This window comes from Trachurus trachurus, assembly GCF_905171665.1.
Source record: "Trachurus trachurus genome assembly, chromosome: 6".
Lineage (NCBI taxonomy): Eukaryota > Metazoa > Chordata > Actinopteri > Carangiformes > Carangidae > Trachurus > Trachurus trachurus.
Window position 1 is genome coordinate 16,228,531 of NC_139897.1, and position 23,952 is coordinate 16,252,482.

At 40.1% G+C, this 23,952-nt stretch overlaps 4 protein-coding genes across 4 annotated transcripts in view; 3 read left to right on the plus strand and 1 right to left on the minus strand.

The window, feature by feature from the left end:
- Positions 1 to 57: 57 nt before the first annotated feature.
- Positions 58 to 4,290, plus strand: LOC310986944 (ADP-ribosylation factor 4-like). Its single transcript, XM_083973070.1, has 6 exons — positions 58 to 252; positions 1,097 to 1,177; positions 1,273 to 1,382; positions 1,847 to 1,918; positions 2,625 to 2,750; positions 2,869 to 4,290. Exons 1-6 carry the CDS (start codon positions 186 to 188, stop codon positions 2,953 to 2,955), a joined length of 543 nt encoding a protein of 180 aa, XP_083829196.1. The 5' UTR covers positions 58 to 185; the 3' UTR covers positions 2,956 to 4,290.
- Positions 4,291 to 6,354: 2,064 nt separating this feature from the next.
- Positions 6,355 to 9,634, plus strand: LOC310987418 (protein tyrosine phosphatase domain-containing protein 1; the record flags this gene model as incomplete). Its single annotated transcript, XM_083973650.1, has 12 exons — positions 6,355 to 6,545; positions 6,630 to 6,710; positions 6,850 to 6,968; positions 7,272 to 7,409; positions 7,511 to 7,782; positions 7,871 to 8,173; positions 8,286 to 8,537; positions 8,617 to 8,733; positions 8,832 to 8,933; positions 9,151 to 9,231; positions 9,329 to 9,439; positions 9,542 to 9,634. 12 exons carry the CDS (start codon positions 6,355 to 6,357, stop codon positions 9,632 to 9,634), a joined length of 1,860 nt encoding a protein of 619 aa, XP_083829776.1.
- Positions 9,635 to 11,127: 1,493 nt separating this feature from the next.
- rabl2 (RAB, member of RAS oncogene family-like 2) lies at positions 11,128 to 14,629 on the plus strand. Its single transcript, XM_083974222.1, has 8 exons — positions 11,128 to 11,794; positions 11,925 to 11,954; positions 12,116 to 12,195; positions 12,342 to 12,421; positions 12,854 to 12,965; positions 13,087 to 13,184; positions 13,353 to 13,436; positions 13,676 to 14,629. The coding sequence occupies exons 1-8, from the start codon at positions 11,577 to 11,579 to the stop codon at positions 13,754 to 13,756; spliced, it is 783 nt and encodes a 260-aa protein (XP_083830348.1). The 5' UTR covers positions 11,128 to 11,576; the 3' UTR covers positions 13,757 to 14,629.
- A 3,462-nt stretch (positions 14,630 to 18,091) lies between these two features.
- Positions 18,092 to 23,952, minus strand: part of shank3a (SH3 and multiple ankyrin repeat domains 3a) — a 150,576-nt gene continuing 144,715 nt past the window's right edge. Inside the window, 3 exon segments of the mRNA XM_083974021.1 lie at positions 18,092 to 19,858; positions 19,861 to 19,890; positions 19,892 to 20,054. Of these exon segments, the coding sequence (XP_083830147.1) occupies positions 19,484 to 19,858; positions 19,861 to 19,890; positions 19,892 to 20,054 (568 nt within the window). The 3' untranslated portion in view covers positions 18,092 to 19,483.

Here is a 23,952-nt window from a genome sequence, read left to right on the forward strand (position 1 = left end):
CGGGTGTTCACAAATGTGTCGATAAAGTTGATTCAAAGTGATGACGTCGTGGATTCCACGTTGGCCCGGACGTGGCAGTAGTCCTGAATCAGAGCAAACCGGACCAGTGTGAAATTGTCACACTTCGCCTCTGCTGTCTTTAACATCAGTGCCATTTCCACAGATTGAAACCCCCTCGGTCAGTCATGGGGCTCACCATCTCGTCGATCTTCGGCCGACTCTTTGGCAAAAAACAAATGAGGATTTTGATGGGTGAGTAAAAAGCTTTGTTTGGTTCGCCTTGGTCAGTGTCTCGGTTTTTTAGCTTTAGCTCCGAGCTAAACGAGGAGACAGCTCGTTCTTGACGGGCTCGTCATGGCAGTGGGTTTTTTATTTTTTATTTTTAAGTATAACATCGTGACAGATGCGGGAAGAAAACTCAAATAAGACCCTTTCAATAAATTCCTGTTTGTAAAAAGATGACGCTAGCTTCTCCACCAGGTGTTACTGTTTAGGTCTCGGGTGTGTTGTTTTTAAAGGAAGTTTGGCAATTAAATTTGTCAGCGACGACTGTATCCTGAACGGCTTCATTTAAAGAATACTGACATTTGCCAAACAATATCTTTTCTAAAAACATTTAGCTGGCGTTAGCAAGGGGTTTATAGAATATGTGCATCCGAATTTATTCACACTAACTTCTTTGAGGAAAAAGCCGTTTACTCCTAATTATATACAAGGGAGGTTTTATTGCCCAAGTCCTTATGACGTTAGAGAGTCAGATGTCATTGTGTTGCTTAATTTTCAGCTCCATTTCCGGCCACAAAGGGTGTAATATATTCTCAATGAAAAAAAAAAACTTATTACTGTCAAGGCGATATTTAGTAATTGAGATATGTGTTCTCCTCCACACTAAATAATGAAACTGGCTCAGGGGATTACAGATGTTTCTGTATGTGCAGTCAGTCAAATGTTATTACATGGCCACTGCTGTGTGATGATTAGGCCTATAGGAACAGGCTTGTTATGTAATGTGGATGTAGATGTTGTTATATGTGTCTGGTGCCCTCACCTGATACAATGCAAATACTGATTATGACCTCACCTTACTTCCCTGTAGTTGGGCTGGATGCTGCCGGAAAAACAACGATCTTGTACAAACTGAAGCTAGGTGAAATTGTAACCACCATCCCAACCATCGGTAAGCAACACATTTACTTTAAAGTGCATCTTTGTTTAACCTGTGCCATGTATGGATATTATCATGATTTCTCCCTTATCTTCCTCTTTATACAGGTTTCAATGTGGAGACAGTAGAATACAAGAATATCAGTTTCACTGTATGGGACGTGGGCGGTCAGGACAAGATCAGACCCCTCTGGAGACATTACTTCCAGAACACACAGGTACGAGTGTGACAAGGGAGTGTGTAATTACAGTGTCTGATAGATGCATTAGTTGTATGCAGCTCTCATATTGAATGTTGCACTGTAACACCTACACTCAGTTGACTGGAGTTGTGCCAACACAGCCACAGAATCTTACCAAGATGTGCTCATGTATGTGTTTGTCAACAAGTGATGAATATTTTGCTCGTTAAAAAAAAAATAAAAAAAAAAATTCTCTTTGAAACTACCAGGACCTTTTTTTTTTTTAAAGATTGCTTTGGTATCTTAATATGAACATATTAAGTTTCCATTCCACATTCACATCACATTTAATCCAATCTTAACTTATCCAAATGTTTGAAAATCTTTTAAATCTGCAGTAATCAGTAGTGTTTTTGTTTTTTTGTGTATATACTCATTGAGTTGCTAAATTGAATTCAGAAAAAGGTAACTCTAACCGCTTGACTGTTTTTCCCATCTAGGGCCTCATCTTTGTAGTGGACAGTAATGACCGAGAAAGAGTGGCAGAGTCTGCAGAAGAGCTTTCAAAGATGGTAGGTATTTCAAATCTTCAGCTCAGTAGTAATGCATTATTAGTGTGCATTGTGGTTCTGTCAGAGGATAAGATGGTTCTGACATGTTGTCTCATATTGTGATAGGGATAAATCATAACAAATAGTGTTATTGTTTGTGTCCCTCCTAAATGTGGAATGGTCCTCCTACACTAGTCACAACAGCAGGACTTTCTGTGTTGTTGTTGTTCTTGTGTGTTGAATGACAGTCCTTCAAACTGCAGAGATCTGTATATAGGTCAGCTGAAATGTACACACTTGGTAACAGGATCTTCTCGTTTGTGGATTGCATGGTTAACCTCATTGGTTTCAGATTTAGATTTTCTTTTTTTTTTCTTTTTTTTAACATTGAAATTTTTGTCCTGGATAATCACTATATTTCATGCATAAAAAATGATCCCAGAAGTGCTATTGGCTAGCAGGAGAGATGGACATCATGGGCATTTTTTCATAGGCAATATAGGCAAATCTAGTTAGTTTATTAGAGCCCCAAATCTCCTGAATATCTCAAAACTAAAGTTTCTAGAATTGCTGTATACAGTTGATGTTTTACTTTAGGAATATTAAGTAGGCTTCTTGTGATTTTAAGAAACCTCCCTAATGTCAGATGAGTACGGCAGTATTATGTCAATGTAAATGACATAAGTCTAACCGCTAATGCCCTAATCTCTGTTTTCTCTCCCTCTAGTTGCTCGAGGACGAATTGAAAGACGCCGTTTTGCTGGTGTTTGCCAACAAACAGGATCTCCCCAATGCCTTATCAGTCAGCGAACTCACAGACAAACTCGGCCTACATGCTCTCCGCAACAAAACTGTAAGTAATCTGAATAGAAACCTGATCCCTGCTCCTGCTGTAAATTTCACTTCTTTACACATATGCACATCTTTATTCATAGTCTCCTAACCTAACCTTGTAATCTCTGACTCCACAGTGGCACATTGAGTCAACTTGTGCCACCCAGGGCACTGGGTTGTATGAAGGACTTGACTGGCTATCCAAAGAGCTTTCCAAGAACTAAAACAGGATTGGCTGGACAGATGAGAGTGAGAGAGACTGAACACCACGGGACAGGAGAGAAGGCACAGACACTCAATGCAGAAACATTTGGTCTTCCACCAAAAGGACAAAGCTGGTGGACAGTGTAATCACCCTTGGGAAATTTTACTATCTCATATTTCTTATTTTGTTATCAATACTATGACTGTATTATCTCTTGACATAGTCACTACTTCTCTCTCTTTGTTTCTAAACTCTTGGCAACATGTTGTACTCCAGTTGCATGGTGCGCAAATGTCCAATTAGGGTAATTTCATGCAAATGATGAATAGAGTAATGGGAGTTTCTTTTTCCACTTGACACCTTAGCTCCTGTCTGGGCAGCATTTGCGGTAATCAACCACTTAATAATTTGTGAACCTCTTGAGCCTAGGTTGAGGGATATGATAATATAACCCTTGAGTTTTGGGCAAGAACAGCTTGCAAGCTGCAACAAGCTGTTCATCTCCACAACCCCTCATGGATATTTGACTCCCTTGCAGACCTGACCCTTAGCTCTTCCCTGCTACATCCTCAATCTTATGCCAAATCATTCCTCTAAAGGCCTGTAGCCCATAGAATGAGAACAAGGAGGGCTGCAGTGATTTCACAGATAGATTTTTGTTAGTGTTGTGAAACCATGTGGCCTCCCAGTAAATGGATCCAAAAAGGAACAATGTGCCTTCTGGTCCCTCTTTACACAAATCTGAGTAATCCTTGAGTTGTCTCATTCTCAGGTCACACTCCTGCCTAAGATGCTTTTGTGACTTTTTTTTTTTTTGCTTTTGAAAGACAAGATATTGCAAGAGGGCACTTCCTTTTGTACTGCAACATATGCTGTGGTGCAGCCAAACCACACCAATGCAACTGTAGATTGCCTCCTTACATATTAACTTATCTATCAACCAGGATATTATCCTGTTTGAACATATTTGAATTTGTCCTCATTCCTCTTCTTCCTTTCTTTAAACAACCATGGAAAAGGATTTGATTAAACTTTCACTTCTTGTAATCTAGAATCTTTTTTTTTAACCTAAAGGGAGGAAGGAAGTGTGTTTTAAAGTAGCATGTTTTCTGTTGTTGTGTTTTTGTTTTCTCTGGGCAGTGCTTAGTGCTGAGTTTGTACCAGCTGATGGCAGATACTGCATTGTATTCTACCCCTTTTGAAACACAAATACATACCTGCCCACTGATTTATTTGGGTGTACATTCCAAACTACGCTTGCAAATGCTGGAGCTGTGACTCTTGAAAATTATTCGCTGAGAATATTTTACAAAAAAAACCTCTGAATAAATCCAGTGTTTAAAAAAAAAAAAAACTTGTTTTGGACTCCTTAAGCTTCAAGTACAGCCAATCAATTAGATTGTTTTGTGAAAAACATTTTCTGTCCAATATATTCACAGATGATGAAAACAAATCACAATTTCTTCATTTTCACATTTTGTTTCACAATAACTTGGTAAAATACTCAATTTGCAAATAGTATCAGGAACTGTGGTTGCTAAGAGGAAGTTCTGCTCTGTCCAACTCTATCTAAGCTTGTGACTTAACACATAGATCTTTGCAAACAGATCTGGCCCCCATCTATCTTTGGTGGAGTACCACTCACTTTCAAACCACTATACTTCCTACCACATGTTACATCATAAATCTACCTATGTCTAGGCTGTCTATACAGCAACTATACGGCTTCTGCTGCCATGTAATGGAAATATCTCTAGGCAAGTGAGCTTATTTTAAATAATAATTTAAAGGTTATAAGTGTACATCAAATTAAAAGTGTAAACAAATAAGTGGAGAGTTTAAATATACATCAGCAATGCCAGTCAATGCAATGTTAAAGCAGGACACTGAGGCAGAATGAGCTGCACCTTTGCTCTGACCACTGACACAGAAAGACACCTGGGAGAGAAAGTTGTTTTTTAATAAACATCTAAGTGTAAGAAGCAGATTATGTGACAGCTTTGATGAATATGATGCAATCATGATAAAACATCTTATTAAGAGGAAACACTGAACAGATTTAGAAAAGGTTATCACACAGACACACATTTCCTCTGAGGCTAAAACTCAGCATAATGTTCACCAGGAGCTATTGACAGGCACTTGTTATTTCACAACAGCTTAAACTAATTTCATATACAAACCATCAGGATTGATGCGTCTAATATTTAGTGTTGAAAACCAGTTTATTTAACATATACTGTATACAATTTTATGATCCATTTGAATTTCTCTTATGACGTGACACACTTAGACTGCTTAAATTATTAAATTTGCCTGTTAGTTTTTAGGAAGGATATTGATTGTTATTATACTGTACATGTCCCATCTGAGGCTCTCCATTGCAGCCCATTTTGCCAGATCTAAAATGTGTAGAAGTAATGCTCTTCTCTGCATGTTAAGAAATGTTCATTCCTGTAGGAAGACATGTAGGAAGGTAATTTAGATGATGACTTTCTACCAAAATAAAATTGAGATTTTTTTTTTTAGATTTATCTTCTTTTTAAGTCATAATTGCACTTATCAATAGTTTGCATGTGAATGAATCTGTTCAGGTTGTACTGTAGCAAGTGAGACCAGGATATATGAACAAACTTGCATTGCCGTTGTACAGTAGAGTCAACACAAAGCCTGCTGGTGTTTATTAACTGAAATAAAATCATATAGCTGCCTCCAGGTAATTGGGACACTCAAACAGTGTTTACTGGTGTAGGTATAAGCATTATATAATTGGCTTGCTATCATGTGTGAATGTCTGTTCTAATGTATTTATGACAGCTAATCAGGCTTAGCGGAGCTGGGTCAGCACAGTTTTGTTAGTGTGTGTAACTGTAAGCAGCAGGGAGGGTTAGCAAGCATAGAGGAGCACATGTGTGCTCTGCAGCTTTCATCAACCCTTTTCTCGTTTACTTTCACTCCCAGTTCATACATTCATGGGATTTATAGCTTCTTTCATAATCAGAAAGGTAAGGTCATTTTTTAAATACTTAATTTTATTCAGTTTATTTGCAATGTCTACTAGCACACAAGCCAGAATGGTGGGTGTGACACAAGATGTATCTTTGTCAAAGGCTCTCATCATGAAAATAAATGAAGAGTTCATTTGCAAAAGCAGATAAGTGCCATTTTGAAAAAAATGAGCTGAGGCTTTGTAATTATTCTTTGCATAGTGTTCTTTTCAATAAAACTTTATTTTTTTGAGATATATCTGTTTTGTTACATCTCAAAGTCACTCAACTTTGGTTTGACTGATATAACCTTATGTAAATTGAAAATTAAAAATGAAGATTCTAGAATTTTTTAAAAACGGAGTTATCTGCTTTTGCAAATGAACTCTTCGTTAATGATTTGATGTATTGGGGGTTTCCCTTGGTGCAGAATGATGCCGAGCTTGACGACACACTTACCAGTACCACGGGCCTCCTACTCCCAGGCCAGAGAGAACTTGGTGAGGGCTATCCCACCCAGACTCCTCTGTCTGCTGGCCTGTGGAGGAGTAGACTGTCGCTATGAGGGACCAGAGTGCTGGGCGTTAAACCAACAGGTTGTACGAGGCCTATTCTCCTCCTGGTGAGACTAATGTTGCTCTGTTTTGTCATGTAGCTACAAAAGGTATACACGTGGAGGTTTAGTGATTGTAACTTCTTTTTATAGGGTGACAGATGACATAATCGCTATGGCGCGGCCATCCACTCATTTAATTGAGAAGTATAACATCATAGAGCAGTTTCGAAGGTAATCACTGTTCATTGTTATTTCTGCTGTGTTTGTAGTAGCCTAGTTGTAGGGATTACAACTACATTACAACCCTATTACTTTTAAGACAAACACAATAGAGTCACGCCCTGTCTTCATAATTTTGACTTTTTCCCAGGTTGAACATCAAATCAATCATCAACATGCAGTTTCCAGGAGAGCATGCTCACTGTGGACCTCCCCTAGACCCTGGAAGTGGTTTTACTTACTCTCCACAGATCTTCATGGAGAATGACAGTGAGCTCTTGATACATGAAATGCACGACATAGAGGTTACACTTAGGTATTTGTGATGAGACATCACACGTTAACACTAGGAAACACTGACCATCCATTTTTAACTGTACCAGTTGCAAGTGTGGAAGATATGCAACGGAAATAGTTCAGGTTTTTTTTTTTTTAATCAAGTAACAGTATCTGTGGGGCAGTAATTGATGACTTTGTGTGCTGTGTTTCTGTAAATACAGTTGATCTATATGTTGTTGTTTTTTTCACCATGATCCTGCGTGCATTGATGTGTACGTGTTTGTATGTTTACAGTTTACTTTTACAACTTTGCGATGCCCGATTTTGGTGTGTCCTCCCTTGTTGGAATAATTGATGGGGTGAAAGTCTTGGCCTTTGCAGTGAGGGAAGGAAGAGTGGCCGTGCACTGCCATGCAGGGTTGGGTAGGACAGGTAGGAATAGACTGTTCAAACTGTATCCACGGTTGTTACAGATACTTGGTTTCACATGTAATGATCTTGTGTGTATTCTGCCTGTTGTTGCTGGTCCACAGGTGTGCTGATAGCCTGTTACTTGATCTACACCCTGCGCATTAGCCCAAGTGAGGCCGTCCACTACGTGCGGATTAAACGGCCTCGCTCTATCCAAACCCGGGCACAGATCAGCCAGGTGTTTGACTTTGGTCGGTTGCTTGGTACACAGCTGGTTCAATACCCAGACCTCAGCCTGCGGCACGGAGCACCTTTCACCCTGCAGCACTATCTAAACCGACAGGCACTACTGCTGCATGGCCAGGAGGCACGCACCCTCAGACAAACACCAAAAGTGAGGACGTGATCATATTACTACTACTATTAGTCCTGTCTGTGTCATCAGGAGTTCTTTCTTACAGCTTCTTCCCCATGTCTTTCAGGTGGTGTACCTCCTGTGTGTGCGTATTTCCTGCTTAGCCCTGGGTCTCCCAGCTCCTCCAGAGGTCCATGCTGAGCTGGAAAAGAGGTCAGAACTGAGAACCCTCAGCAGGACAGTGAGGGAGACCCTGGTGGCCAAACAGTACCTGCCGTTGCTAAGGGAGGGTCATAGGGGCTCGTGGGTGGGCTCAGCCTCGGTGTCCTCCTGGGATGAGCCCCTGGGATTCTTGGAGAGGAAGAGGGACGTCCTGCTGGACAAACGCAGCTACAGTGACTCTGACCTCAGCAAGATTGCAGCAAATGAGGTCAGGTTTGCAACCAGAAATACATAAATGAATGAGTAAATTACGCAGATATCTTCTTTTAAATCAAATGATCATTGAGGCTTTTCTTAATTTGTAACATTCTGTCCTGAAGGATCTGGAGCAGAGTTCACACTGCACTTCAGCCCTTGGAAACGAGAGACACTGGTGTGTGGAAGATCTTATAAGAACTAATCTGAGTCCAGTTAGTCCAGTCCTTGGACCACTTTCACCAGGTCGTCAGCCCTTCAGAAAGTCACACACATTCAACATGCCGGTTTCCAGCATGAAAACAAGCAACAACTGTGATGAGAGTTTGAACTATGCAGGGAAAAAGACACTTCTCAAATACAGCTCCACCATTGAGGTAATTATTATTCCTGATATGACAAAAACCTGTTGATAAAAGAGTTTGTTAAAACTCTTCTGATCTCTGTCTTATAAAGTTGTGCAGAAATCCACATATTCCAGCCCAAACCTTGGTGGCCCGTACTGTTGCTAAGGCAATGGCAGACCAAGGTCCTCCCGGAGAAACTATACTGCAGAGGTCGGCTCTGCTGCAGGTAAAAAAAAAAAAAAAAGCAGTGGTGTGAAACTTGGTCTTTTTTTTTTTTTTTTTACAGCAGAACCTTGATTTTGACCTGACTCATCTTCTCAACAGGAGGAGCTCAACAGTAGTGACTGTGGATGGGCTCTGATGGTCACCGAGTCAGATCCTCAGGTTCTCAGTTGTCTCTTGTGGACATGGTTGGAGAAGTTAAGGGTCAGTACCGTCAAACAAGAGATCATAACACCAGTGATGTCAATTTATCCAGGAATTATCCAGCCAGTCAGTCAGGGATGTTTGTGATCCCACTGATGCAGTACAGCCAGAAAAGACATTGATACCTTCTGAATTTCACTTTGTACATTCCACATTGTCTTAAACATTACTCTCTTAATTTTTTCTTAATCTTTATTCTTTCACCAAACTAATGCAGGACCCTGTTCTGGGTGCAGAGGATGTGGACAAGTTGTGTATTGGTGCAAAAAACAAGAAACCTCTCAGCGTGCTAAAAAAGGTGAGTCTTTGTTATGAAGAGTGCCATCTTAACAAAATGTAGTGCTCTACAACACTTTTTTTTTGATATACATATATATTTTTTAATATCATCACAGCCACAGAGACACACCATCTACTGTCTGCTGAGCTGTGTGAGCACAGTGACCAGTCTGTGTCCACACAGGGAGGATGCAGTGCTCCAACGGCTGATTCGAGCACTTACACGGGTAAGACTAAAGAGTTTTTCTGTGTGTGTGCTGCTAGAACAATAAATGAGGGTTTAGTGGTGAAATCAAAGGTTGTCTTTTTTTGTTTCTCTAAATCAATAGCGCCCTCAAGAGGAAATGGGAAACTTTGCAACTTTGATGAAGCTCTTGAAGTCCAGTTTGAGAGAAACCTTCCACAATACGGTTACCTCCTGAGGCCCTGCAGCACCAATGCTACCCTTTGAAGAAGAATTCATAGTAGAACAACAACTGTCACTGCAGTTTTCATTGTAAAAACAATGTCAGTGTTTCATCCAGGACACCTGATTGTGGACAAAATGGAAAGGTGTAATTTTCATGGTTGACATTTTGACAGGTCACAGTAAGAAACTCACAGGTGTAGAGATGAACTCTGTTTAGCTGTTTCAGATTCAGGCTGCTGGTGTTGTTTGTGTTCGCTCACTGTCACACCGTCATGTCCCACTGTAACAGAGTAAGTGTCAATGTTAATAGAAAGACCTTAATAAGACATTTCCTACAACAACAGAAAAACTACCCGTTATTACTGGACCGGTCCAAGGTCAATCTGATGTGGAATTTCAGAATAAAAGCCCTCTGAACTTCCATATTTCACTGTATTCTGTATTCATCAAGATGGATAACTGGGTGATTGTAATGATAAATAATAATCATGAATGATATAATAACAATAATTGAATGCTGAATAATTGATCATATGAATTGCTCTCTCTGGCAGCACATGTTTTTGGTACAAATATAAACTAAACAGATAAATAGGCTACCTTCCTAACCAATACCTGATATTTCACATAAACAGATCTATTAAAAAAGAAAAGAAAGAAGAAAAGGGAAAAAAATCATCAGTTGAATCAAATGATGGGACTGTGGGGCTAATTTAATTAGGCAACCCATGGGGTACTCTTGCATGTTGTCATGGAACAGTTATTAAATTTAAGACCCCTCAATTAGTTTGAGACACAATTCCATGTTTACTGTAATATACTTATGACTGACTCTATCTATAACTCTGTCTATCTTGTATCCAATATGTTGATTTATGTTAGTGAATTTGATTGTTTTCTGGCCTAAAATTAATAAATAAATAATAATAAAATGTGTCTAAAAATCTAACTGGCTCGTTACTTGTGGAATAAAAGAGATTATATGTTTTAATCTGACACTGAATAAACTGCAGTCTGCTTGATGGACAGTTGGTTGGTCCCATACCAATTTCACTTACACTGCAGATATGTCCAATTAGTTAGCTTCAAAAATCTTATCTTATAATAGGACTAATAACAATACAAGCTGCCTCTCCCTGACCATGAATGTATTAGAAGAAATCCCTAATACATCGATGTCCCTAACCCACTAAGAGCCCAATCCTTTGAGCTACTGGATGGTTGTGTGTGTGTGTGTCATGATGACATTAGAAAACTGTCTGTGTGTAAAAAACAAACAAAAACAAAAACTGAATTACATGTAATCTCCTTGAAACTTTATGGTAAACTTTATGGATGAGGGGTTTTGTTGTTTCTTTATGATTATTGTTTTTGTTTTTAAATGTGTGACTGCAAAAATGTTCCATGCACAGGCGCATGATTAGGATTTTTCGTCAGGCACATACAAGGACGACAGGAACCATTACATGGGGTCCTTCGGGCGTCCCCGTTGCATAGAAACGAAGACCGTCGGGGACTTCATGAAGCAGCTACAAAGTTTTAATGTCACGATCTCAAGATTACTGAGGAAAATCGTCTAAATTGCCCGTTTTTTTTGAAAACACAAATCGTGTATGCACGAGGCAGACTATTGGCATTTCGATAAGTGCTCTTTAACAAATGCTAACAACGCCAAATCAGTTAGCGGCGCTAGCCCACTGTTAGCTGTTAGCACCAGTTGCCTCTTTGAGTATCTCGGAGCGCGCTGTCAAGGTAACGGCACAGTTCTTACCATAGACTTAAAATGTGATCCGGGGCTATTTCTGTACCATCGTTGTTTTCAGCACGAATCGCTTTTGTTAGTATGAAAACGGACGACGCAGTGAAATGAGCGATAGCTAGTCGAACCACGCAATGTTAACCTCAGCTAACCCGTGGCAAACGAGCTAACAGTTACTATTCTCAAAAGCCGGCCGATGCTCTGGGACTCGTTTTTTCCCCTCCAGGTATTTACGTTACAAAGCCGGCTGCTCGGCCATCCTCTGCTGATCCAGTCATCTCAGTCAAAGTGTGAAAAGAAGAGGAAAATGGCTGGCGACGTTGGCAGCATCCCTGAACTGGACCAGAAGAAATACGACGCAGACGAACAAGTGAAAATCATCTGTCTGGGCGACAGCGCAGTTGGCAAATCTAAGTAAGTATTAACATAATAATACACAAAGAATGATGAACATATACTTAGTATATGTTGTTTTCAATTGTATTCTCTTGTGTAACATAACGATATTGTTGCATTGACACAGACTGTTTCTCTTTGTTTTTAGGCTGATGGAGAGGTTTCTCATGGATGAATAGTATCCTTTAGTATCTCTAGAAATATATGATGTATTGTATCATCGTGTTTTAGCCATTACTGACACTGTCTGGACACAATCGAGCTGTTAAGTCTCAAAGAGGCATGGCTCCACCAAAGCAGACCTCCCTGACAGCTTAAGATCCTTAACTCCTTGTGCAGCCGCCCCCAGCAGTTGTCAACCTATGCTCTGACTCTCTACAAACACACAGCCACTGTAGGAAACAAGATCATCGCTATTGGTATGTACTATTCATTTACTTTTGTTTTGCTCACAGTGAATACTGGAAATTATTTAACTTATCTTAAAATCATCTTAAAATCATCTTAAATCAACAGAATGAGGCTTGTTGTTGCTTCTGCAGCCATGACTTTTGTTTTTCCACAGATTTCTGGGACACAGCTGGTCAGGAGAGGTTTCAGAGCATGCATCCGTCATACTACCACAAAGCACATGCATGCATCATGGTAAGATAGTTTCAAGACAGATGCCTTTATTACCTAACCTGCTGACTCCTACAATATGTAAACAGAAACAGTAAACTGTAGTACTCAAAGATGCAAGGAATAGAATATTTTTCACACACACACACACACACACACACACACACACACACACACACACACACACACACACACACACACACACACACACACACACACACACACACACACAATCATAATATTGTTTGTGTACTGATTCATAGATCACTTATTCATGCTTCATGCAGAGATGATAACATTTCACAGTGCATTTTAGTTAAGCTAGTCAATGCAGTTATGTAATTTAACTGAAGATGAAGATGATAATACTGTCTCTCTGCCATATGATTGTTGAAATGCGCCACTGGAAATCGGCAAAGCAGGCCGGACTCTTTCATACTCTACTTTATGTTCAAGGTTTTTGATGTTCAAAGGAAGATCACATATAAGAATCTGGCCAGCTGGTATAAGGAGCTGAGAGAGTACAGACCTGAGATACCCTGTTGTGTGGTTGCCAACAAAATCGATGGTGCGTCTGGTTTTCACACTGCAAGAACATAAAACACTCGCAACACGCTTGTTCATTTGATTCACTATTTGACCAACACATTCACTGATGTGAACATATTTTGTTTTTGACATGTATGCAGCTGATTTGAAGGTGACACAGAGAAGCTTTAACTTTGGGAAGAAGCAAGGACTCCCGTTTTACTTTGTGTCTGCAGCTGATGGGACCAATGTAGTCAAGGTTTGTACTTTGCTCTGAGTATTAGCAGTAGTGATCAAGACAGTGGTCCTTTTACTAACCAAACAGTCACAGTCATTCAGTTTATAATTTAGTGTAACGTCATTCATTTTTTAAGATGTCTTTAACTGCTTGTGTATGTTAATAGTCTGGATGTTACTATCACAACAGATGTTCAGAGAGATGATTAAGAGAGCGGTGGACTACAAGCAAAACCCCAGTGACTTCATGGATGAAGTATTGCAAGAATTAGAGGTACTTGTGTTCGAATACTAAAACAAAGTGTGATCACTGATGTGCTTCTCTTTTCACCTGGTGTAATTTTTATACAGATCAAGAATGTTGTGTCTTGCAATTCATGTCCTAAGAAGAAAACATTTTATTTAATTTTAGATGATTTTTTTTTTTCAGTATTTGAACTATCATAGTCATGACTACCAACACAATTTACAACATATTTGCACTGATGTTATTTTATGTCTCTTCTCTTACAGAACTTTGACCTGGAGAAGAAGGACATTAATTCAGAGACAGATGAAGATGGACTGAAAGCTGAGAGTCCTGAGTTGGTATGACGGATTATTACTGATCCTCCAAAACCTCTCGTCATCTCACAGACTATTTATCCTCTTGGAGCTGATGCTGCAAATAGATTATTCTATTACCCAAAATGTCAGATCTCTGATTTTCTGTGACGGACACAATCAACAAGCGTGTTGTCCTCATGTGATTCTGCTGGTCTGGTTTTATACTATTGAATTGTATTTCTATCACTGGAGGATGGTTGACAGTCTCTTCATCAGGTTTTACGTCACGGCCCTCCATCTGTCCAGTGACATTGGCAGGGAAATAAATCTGGTGTAATAATTAGGAATTGGGTTATTTACCAGGTTAATTTAGCTGCTGTTTCAGCATTGTCACTCATAAATTGTTGAACAATATCTACACTATTATTGTAAAATATCCCACAGTGAGTTTGAATGTTAGCTCAAGCGTAAAAACCAATTACTCTCACATAATAAGAATGCGAGGCGTTGAAAACGAACCCACACAGAGCAGAGGGCGTGTGATTATGAACTGCATTCGCTGCTGTTCTCCATGTTTGTTTGTAGTGTTGTGTGAGCAGTGCCAGTGGGGAGTCTGTTTCTGTTGGCTGCTTTAGTTGCATTCACTTCATGATGCAAAGTCTGTTTTCCAGCGCTCCTCAAATGAAAACTTAATGTACCATGTAACCAAATTATCATGTCTCTTTCGAACTTGCCGTGTGACTCGACAGCTGGCGCAAAAACACTAAGTAGGCGACCTCAGCAGTTTATGAACATACAGCTGTTAGGCTGCTGTGTGTGATTGGACATGAACTGTGCTGTGCCCTTGTGAAGGTCAGGGTCAGCTGACTGCAGAACAAATGTTAATATGAAGGACCCGTGTGAAGCCTCACTGTACAACAAGGCGATTACATGTCATTCAGTTATCTTTATGGTTATGATGTTGTTTACAGAAACCATGTGTGTATATTTTCTATTTATGTTGAACTGTCTTGTGTGGCATTTACTCAAAATAAATCACACTGGAACAATGCTCAAATACGGCAACAAACTTAATTAGCAGGAACAAGAATTTGACCCAGTTCATGTTTTAATTAAAAATTTATTACATAATATAACAAACATATATCTCTGTGGTGGAGATATCCTGGGCAACATCTCAGATCTTGCCTCAACCTTCACTATCACCCTTACTCTGCTGCATGAGGAATACTAGGTAGCTTCTGGTTAACTTGTGTTTTAACATGGGCGTTCATTTATTAAAATGAAGGAGGGTAGGGTAGGGTGGGGTGGGGGCTGTACTGCTGTAAGCATCCAGAGGTCGCTGGGAGAAGTTGCAGATTTCCTGGTCGTCTGATGCCGAGAAGGGGAAGCTCACCTGTGAGACAAGGCTGAGGTGTTGCAGTGATACATCCACCATTCTAAACTTCACAGTGCAAACAAGGAGAAAACCAACAATGAAAGAAAAAACCCCTTTCATGATAAGATCACTGGTTCCAGTAGGTGACCTGGAACCCAGTGGATTTTTAAAAAGGTTACACTGCTCCCCCTACACTATTTAGATTGTGCTTTGTTGATTAGAAAATAAGACAAAGATAACCCCTCACTTAACTTATTTTACCTAATGATGTGTAAGTCTGTTACACGTTGCTCATTTTGCATCTGTATTTGTGGTAAACTTACACAACAATCCAACCAGGTCTTCACTACAGCATTGTTTCTTCTAACCAGGCCAGCCTGTGTGAGTGCAGACTGTACACACTGTTTGTGTTTCATTCGTTATTTGTATTTATAGGGGAACAGTAAGCCAAGCTGGATAATAACCTTCATCACAGTAAAATCAAGCAAATGTGATACTTTGTCTCAAAATTTTAAATAGAAATGTTGATGCAAAGCTCACAGGTAGATATATACACAGGCTATATACATGTATATATATATATGTATACATACAGATTTATAGCCTGCTGCTTTACAAAATAATAACAATGACTGTATTTCCACCTGTAGGAAATACTGTAGGATCTAACAAATGTCTGTAGTTCTCAAGATTTCCAGGAGATGGCACCATATTATTGAGTCTAACAGCTCAAGAATGCTGTAACTAAGATAGTCCTAAAGCAAAGACAAATATACAGTTAAAAGTTAAGTTATTTTTTGGCACATTTTTCCTTTGTGTTGCTTTTTCCTCACTGGATCACCTCATATAGCATATCCAAAACTCAGAAACTGAAGGTCTGAAAAAGGAAAAAGGAGTGCTGCCAGACAGAGTGGAGGGTAAAGAGCGCAAATGCCATCTGGGAATGGGTGTACAAAACAGTGACACTGTGTAAGCTGTGACCTACACAGTTACAAGGTGAGATTCAGTTGTCTTGCAGTATAAAATGTTAACAATGGTTTCATTCAGTATCCCGTGGTAATCTCTCTTTCTCTCCCTCCCTCATGGGGCAGGGCAGTCCACTTTTTTTCTTTCTTTTTTTTTTGAAGACGTTACTCAGTACAAAACGAGAATGCAAAACAAGTATATTCATTCTTGAAATGAAAATGTATGTGTGCATTTTTTTTCTGTTTGTGTGTGTATGTGTTTTGTGTGTGTTTGTCTGACACAGCCACTGCCGGGAATCTCTGATGGTAACACAGTAAGGCTATAGTGGACTAGCTCCAATGATGTAAAACCCTATCAACCAAGCATACGCTCTCTCATGGTCATGTGCGCATTCTCATTGTCTCTCGCTCTCTCACAAACAAACAAATACACACGCAATGGAAACAGACAAGCATTTGCACACATACACACACAGCTGTAAACACACGCTTAAAGAGGAACGACCACACAGAGAGATTCAGGGAATCCAGATGCACGCATGCGCTTGAACAATGGGTGGCTTTTATGTTAGCACCTTGTCACCTTGTTTTGTGCAAATCATCCCCTAGTTCATAGTTCAGAGTTCAAAAGTTCAAGAGTTCATAGAAAGAATAAAATCTGCTCACCTTTTCCACAGGTGGTTAACTATGCATATATGCCAAACATTCATATATATATCTATATACTTTTTGTTTTTCAAAAATTTATATGAAATCTATCATATATACATTGCTTGTGATTTTTAAAAAAAGCAAATATTTGTAGTTTGTTCTTTTTTTTTTTTTTTTTTTTTACAAGTGTAAGTACGTTTAGAATGGACAGGATATTAGTTTTTTTTTCTGTCACTCTAAAATTCAAATGAGTGAAAGATTTAAGTATCATGTTCCACACGCTACAAAATCTACCCACAGTGTCCGAGGGTAACGAATCAACAACAAAAGAGGAAGAAGAAAAGAAAAAGAGGAATTAAAAAAATAACCATTAACACAAAAAAGTCCAAATGAGTTTGAGGACAGAGTCAGAAGTAAAATAATCAGTGAGGTCACAGTGAGGCAGTGAGTGCTATTCCTACAACCCAGATACAACGTTAGATTTGCCACCCGCTTTTACAAACTGCTAGCAAAGAAGAACACAAAATAAGATGTACACATCTTCACGCCAGGTGAAAGTGCCTTGGCGTACTGATTGGATGCAGCTGATTAATGGAGGTGTTAATAGAGATTACCTTGACTGTTAGGAGAAAAGCTATATGAATAAAAATGTTGTTTTTTTTGTTGTTGCGTGAATAAAACTCACTGTTTCTCACTGCCAGCAGAAGCTACTCATGAGTACAATTATAGATTTTTATATTGTTAAAAAAAATTCAGTTGTTTTTTATTTATTCATTCATTTTTTTTATTTTTACAACCTGGGTCTTATTTTTAGAGTTCTGGCTGCCACTGTTTATGATATTATTTTACTCACTAAGTGAATCGTTGAGATACAGGGAAGCAGTTGATGTTGCAAGACGCTGCCAGGTTGTAAAATACTGAATTTTCTTTAAGACCTTCCAGAGGCTTCCCCATCCACACAGCCTGATAAACTACAGACACATTTCCTGCAGTGCCACTTCAGAAGGGCACACGCTGTATATCCAGCTCATTTAAACCCTTGTTTGACAAGGTGTTGTTGGTTATAAAATAGATTTTTGAGGAAAACAAACATTTGCTTATTTTGAGTGGTTTGAACTGAATTTGGCAAGGATCTCACACTCAGAGCTAAACAGTGATTTCCTTCATAGGAAAATTTAAATACTGAACAGATTTGTGTTGTCCTACGCTTCGATGGTCATTTCCTCTATACTGGTGATGAGTAGGCCCAATGTTTCCTTTTCTTGACCTTCTTCCGCTATAGCAGACCTTGTGCGGCCCTGATCTGGAAAGCATCCTCATGGGTTACAGGGATGGAATCTTCTTTATACTAGCCCTCTTAACATTTTTCAGCCTGTGGTGGTTAAATGTCCTTACAGGTCGTAATCGAACTGGATAATATACAAACAACAACCTCTCAATGCTAGTGCCCCCCAACTTCCATCCCTGAGTGATTAACAGGCATAAGATAATTAGTCCCTTTTACCGAACAGCTCTCTCATTAGGTGGATGAACTGGAGACAGAGCGATGTGGAGATGATCTGTAGCTGAAGCAGTGGGGATGGGTGTGTCAACTGGGGTCTCAGCCTCACATTACGGGATGCCCTTTAGTATGAAGGAAGACCGTAAGAAAATAAAAACAAACAACAAACTCTCTGTTCAAGACCATGATGCAACTCGTCATGCTACGGTTCAAGAAAGGGTGACCATAAGGAAAGTTGTATACCTATGACAAAAATTTCATTTCCATATCTATATACTTTTTTCTTTCAAATATATATATATATATGTATATTTATGTATATAATTGGTAGAAATGAGTAAACTATTGGTGGAATAAATTTAAAGATTTCTCTCTGCCTTCTATACTAAAAACCAAAAACAGGCGCAAATTATTACATTTCCTCTTTGCAACATTGTCTTTTCTTCTGAAAGCTATATTTAGATACATATATATATCATATTATATAATACCTATATATAATATTCCCTTTGGAAAACCAAAAAATTGATTATGAAAAAAGCCACGAGTGTTGGTTAAACATTCTCCAAATATAATAGATAGCACAGTCTGGGTACCAAGGCAGAGGGGTTCTCCCATGGTTTACTTTGTGGAGCTCCACCTCTGGGCTCTAAAGTCTTCGGTTTAAAAACAACAGCAGGTATAGAGTAGAGAAGACGCACCTTTTCAGAGCTGTGTCAGCACTATGTCCATAGTCCTATGTTATCATTTGATCTCTGTATAAATATTTTGAAAGGCAACTGAGCTTTCTGTTTGGAACAAAAATTCTTCCTCTTCCTCCTTTACTCAAACTGCAAAAGGCTTTCAGAGGCCTAGAAGATGGAGGGATAGAGGTAGAGAGGAAAGAGGGGACAGATGAGAGAAAAAGTGTGGGCGTTACTAAGGGAACGACCGAAGTCTTCCCAAATCAAATGTTTAAATTGGAGCTCATGCTATTCTCCTTGGAAAAGAACGACCAGAGCCCATTTTGAGGTCTGATCTAATTGGCTGCAGGCAAGGAGGTGGGCAGACACTAGGGGCCTAGTGGAGGGGGACAAATGTATTGAGTCCTCCTCTTCAGTGCAGTGCCAAGTGCAGGGTATTGACGCAAAATGGGAACGTAAAGTGCCGCTGAGGACAAGTAAACATTTGTGATGCAGAACAAAAAAAGCAGCCAGAGTAAAAGAGGACTTGTCACTGTGTATCTTCCCCGTTCTCTCCTCATCTTTCTCTCTAACTGTTGCTGTGTCTCAGGGCAGGGGTCAGCTCTCTAGCAGCTGTTTTAGTGCTCGTTCAATGTTCATGCGATGTCCAACTCGTGTCACTCCCAGTTCCGCAAAGTCGTCCTTGGTAAGAGCCGGGAGGTGAGAGCCTTCGATCTCGTGTTCCTGAAACCCTGCTCTGTGCTCCCCCAGATTGATGCTCTCCAGCCAGTCTCCGACGTCATACTTATTCCAGAGGTGGAGGGGTTTTTGGTGGAAGGGCCGAAGGGCTAGAAGTGGCGACCCCAGGCCAGGGGAATGGGAGGGTGATGGGGAAGGTGAGCGGGAGCGGGATCGAGCGCTGGAGCTTCTCATCACAAAGCGGACCTCTTTAGGCTCCTGGGGTAGGCTGAGGCTGGAGGATTTGAGGATGGTTTGTGGTGGTGTAGTCGGTGAGGGCGGTAGGCCGAAGCCTGAGAATCGTCCAAGAGGGTCGCCCCGATCAGGTGAGCCTGAACCTGGGCTGGGGGTGCGTCGGGTGACAGGGTAACGGCTGCCAGGGCGGATGGTGTATGTGGTGCCATAGCTTCTCTGAGAAATGGTGTGGAGCTCGCCTAGGCTGCTGAAAAGTCTGGTGGAGACAGAGACAGAGAGCGAGATAAACGTGAGCAAGTGAAAATGAGGAGGAAGAAGAAAAGGAGTGAGCGCTTTGGGTTGTACTGTTTGTATTAGCTGTTGTCCTTTGAAGTTAAAGTTAGTGTAGGCTCGAGGTTAAAGATTGTTAGAAAGACCAAGCTAGTCTCACATCACAGCAACATCGCAGCGCACAGCGGCAAACTACATTCACTGGTGGCAACATTTTAAGTTTCTGAGATTATTTAAACCGCTAGATAAAAATCTTGATACTCCTCAGTCATGACACATCACTAAGGACTTAAATCATCATTTCAAGTTATGCATTAAGCAAAGATAGGATAGCATTTGATAATGGAGCTCTGCTTTGACTGACACTTATTCCACACTCAGTCCCTGTGACTGTTACTGAGTCGTTCCTCTAGTGATTTTAATTAAAAACTACTGCCTGCCTGCCACACACACAGACACAGTAAGAATAGAGTAGAAATTCATTTTTGGCTTTCAGCTTTGCATTGCACATTACTTGTCATTCAAGTAAAGTTACATATAGTACATGTGCATTTGTATGATGAATAACAAGGAGTGAAAAATTCAACAGAGAAGATAGTAAAAGCTCTGATATTTGTCATATTTCTAAACTGCTGCTGAAGGACAAAGTGTAGCTTCATTTAATCCAATAAATACCCATTTACTTTGGAGATGCAGCTAACAAGTCATTCAATATATTAAATCTACCATTTTGTGAATCTTACTGACCAACCAACCCAATCTTACCACCTGCATCATGTAGAGAAAGAACTGCATTGATATCTGGCAATAATTCATTCAAAAATAACAGTCACTCCATTTCCATTTTCTCTCACAGGCACAGCAAATACAGGTTTCTTTACTGTTTCACACGCCACCCTCTTTTGAATAAATTTGTGTAATGGTCTGAAAGTGGCTGATTATCCATTAGTTTATCAATGGAATAAAGGATGGTCAGAAAGAGGAGAGGGATGGATTTGGTGATTTAGGCTAACATGAGAGCTTTGTCAAGCAGGGAGAAGCAGAAAGGAGAGGCCTAAAGAGTTGCAATGATGTCTGTTGTACTCATGCATGTTAGCAGGTGCCTTGTGTACAGGTGTGACACATGTCTTCCCTCTACGGTGTCTAGAGCTTTTGACATGGGTGAGATTTGGACTAAAGAGTGTAATGGAGCAAAGGTAGCCAGGCAGCGCACAGGTTTGAAAAGTGATCACACTACAGGGAGCCGACGGATATGAGATGAGCTCCATGCGCACTTACACAGTCGTCCTGCCCTCCTGGGCGCACAGTCAGTTCTAGACCAATCAGATCAGAGCAGCAGGGCGGAGCATGCAAGGTGAGCAGAGAGAGAGCAATGGGAGAGAATGTTAGCATCACTCCATGAGACGCAGCCTGCCGACCAGACTTAGGATCTGCTTCAGCCAACTCTACTGTCTTTGACATGTCTTATGTTTGTGCACAGTGAATACGAGGCTGTATGTGTATGTGTGTGTGTGTGTGTGTGTGTGTGTGTGTGTGTGTGTGTGTGTGTGCGTGTGCATGCATGTGTAAATGAGCGCAGGTGTGTGTGTGTCTGTGTCCGTATGCTGGTGTTGCTAATATAGCAGCATGGCAAAGACAGCAGAGCAGGCTTCAGCACTTGAAGGTCTGACCAGTGGGCTACATGAGAGAGAAATGAGCACACTATTCACATATCAAACACTGCACAAACAAAGAAAAACAAACAAACAAATAAACACACCAATAAAAGGAGGGCACATGTCCCTGGACTTTTGTGTTGCTTTGCGCTCTTATTCTGAAAAGATTAGAGTCAGCAGCAAGACTACTACTCTTGCTGCTGACAAAGTACTAATTATGTGTATGTGTATGTGTATGTGTATGTGTGTGTGTGTGTGTAGTATGTATTCATTCATATAGTGGGGTGTGTATATTTATGTATTGGCCTATTTTAGCATAGTTTAAGAAACCTACAGTATCCAATAAAGTAAGACAGTCAGGGACCATGGCCATCCTCAACACAATCACTGAAAAACAAAACAAAGTTATGCAAATTACATAAACGGAGAAGAACAGAAAACCAAAAAGCACAACTGAAATAAAATGAGAACCATAGGTTTCTAAACCACCCAAAGCTATGATACACAGCATGTGAACGAGGTGGATACAAGAGAGACAAAATACGGCAGCATATGTGGTGTTTGGAGAGGTTTAAATGGGGCACACTGTGCATGGAGTAAATGATGGAAGGACATTACAATTAAGGGTGCTGGGATGCTTGTTATATGTGAAATGTTCCAGTGGGTGAAGAGACAAAAATGCAGAGGGAGAGAAAGAGAGAGAGAAATAATGGTGTGCATGATCATCTCTGCCACAGCCAAGGGCAATCCACCGTCAGAGTGGAGATGGTTGGGATGGATTTGATTGCATAATGTCTGACAAGGGCCAGCCCAGTAACAACAGTGTGCTGCATGATATGTTGTAGTTGATATCATGGTCCAGGGATCATGATGCTCTTGTGGTACAAATCAATGATGGCTGAATGTGGCTCAATACCATATTCAGCCAAATAGTGACCACAGTACATATATTCACCCAAGCAAGGCATTGTCTTAAACAACAGGGATGAGTGAACTTTTCGACCCAAATCATTGTGATACCAAATGATTAGTGGACTGAAAAACATGCTTCTAAGTCATTAAATAACTACAGGTGCTCTAAATACATGACATCACTACCGGTATTGTTGGTAAACCTTGTCTCCAACGGGTCCAAAGGGAAAAACAAGAAGAACCAATAGATCTACGCTACACCCATCTAACAGGTATGGTCACAAAATACCAACAAGTGCCAGAGTAAACATAAAAGGCCATTTACTAGAAGCCTTGTGGTAATCACTCCTAGAAAACATATTTTTCTTTTTTTCTGAGACAGCCATGTAATAGGTTTTTGACAGCTGGATGGTAGCAAAAAATTGATTTAACAACTTGAAACTTGAAACTCCACCTGCTGATATCAATATGAAGAGATGGCCGTGAAAGAGTCTGTTCTAAAAAACTTTTCAATCTTAGATGGTCTCAGCTTCATCTTAATCAGCAGAAAAGTACAATGCAATTTTCTACCCTCAGTATTCAGGGATGAGAGCAAAACAGTGGAAATCTAAGTGAACAACATGTGAACGGTGCCTATGAACTCCTAAACCCCCTAAATAGCTGCATTCTGAGACTGGGATGGATAAACCATCTACCGGTAATCTGAACGACTCTACTCAACAACACATTAAGTTCCTCATCAATTAGTGTCAATTTCATGGCTGAGTAAAACTACAGTGGACAACCACAGAGGACAACATCATTCTTCAAATACCAGATTTTAATTCCCACTCGCCAAGCCGTGAAAACACAACCAGGCTGAAAACCTGGTCCACCTGAGAAGACTCTGATGCTGAGAACATGAGTGGATGGGTTTAACATGACACACCATTATAGTTCAGACATGTTCAAATATTTGAAATACATCATTATGTCTTTGAGGTTATCACTGATATCATTGTGGGAGGGGAGGACGGTGATGAGGAGCAAACTACAGGTTCAAGTCGTATGAAATTTATATCAGTGATGGCTTCAAAGAGCTGTGGGTATGATGATGTATTATGTTATATTTGAACAGGGACTCTGGTTGAAGGTCAAGGAAAAGCTGGAGGGGTAAGTACTATCATAGGTCATAGGTTAGAACCCAATAGTGAGTGTGTGAGAGATGAGGATAAGCTTTTAGGAAGTACATGCCTCCAAGCCCTGTTACCTTGTTTGCAACAACAGATACTACTACTAATACTACTACTATTATTATCACTACTACTACTGCTATTG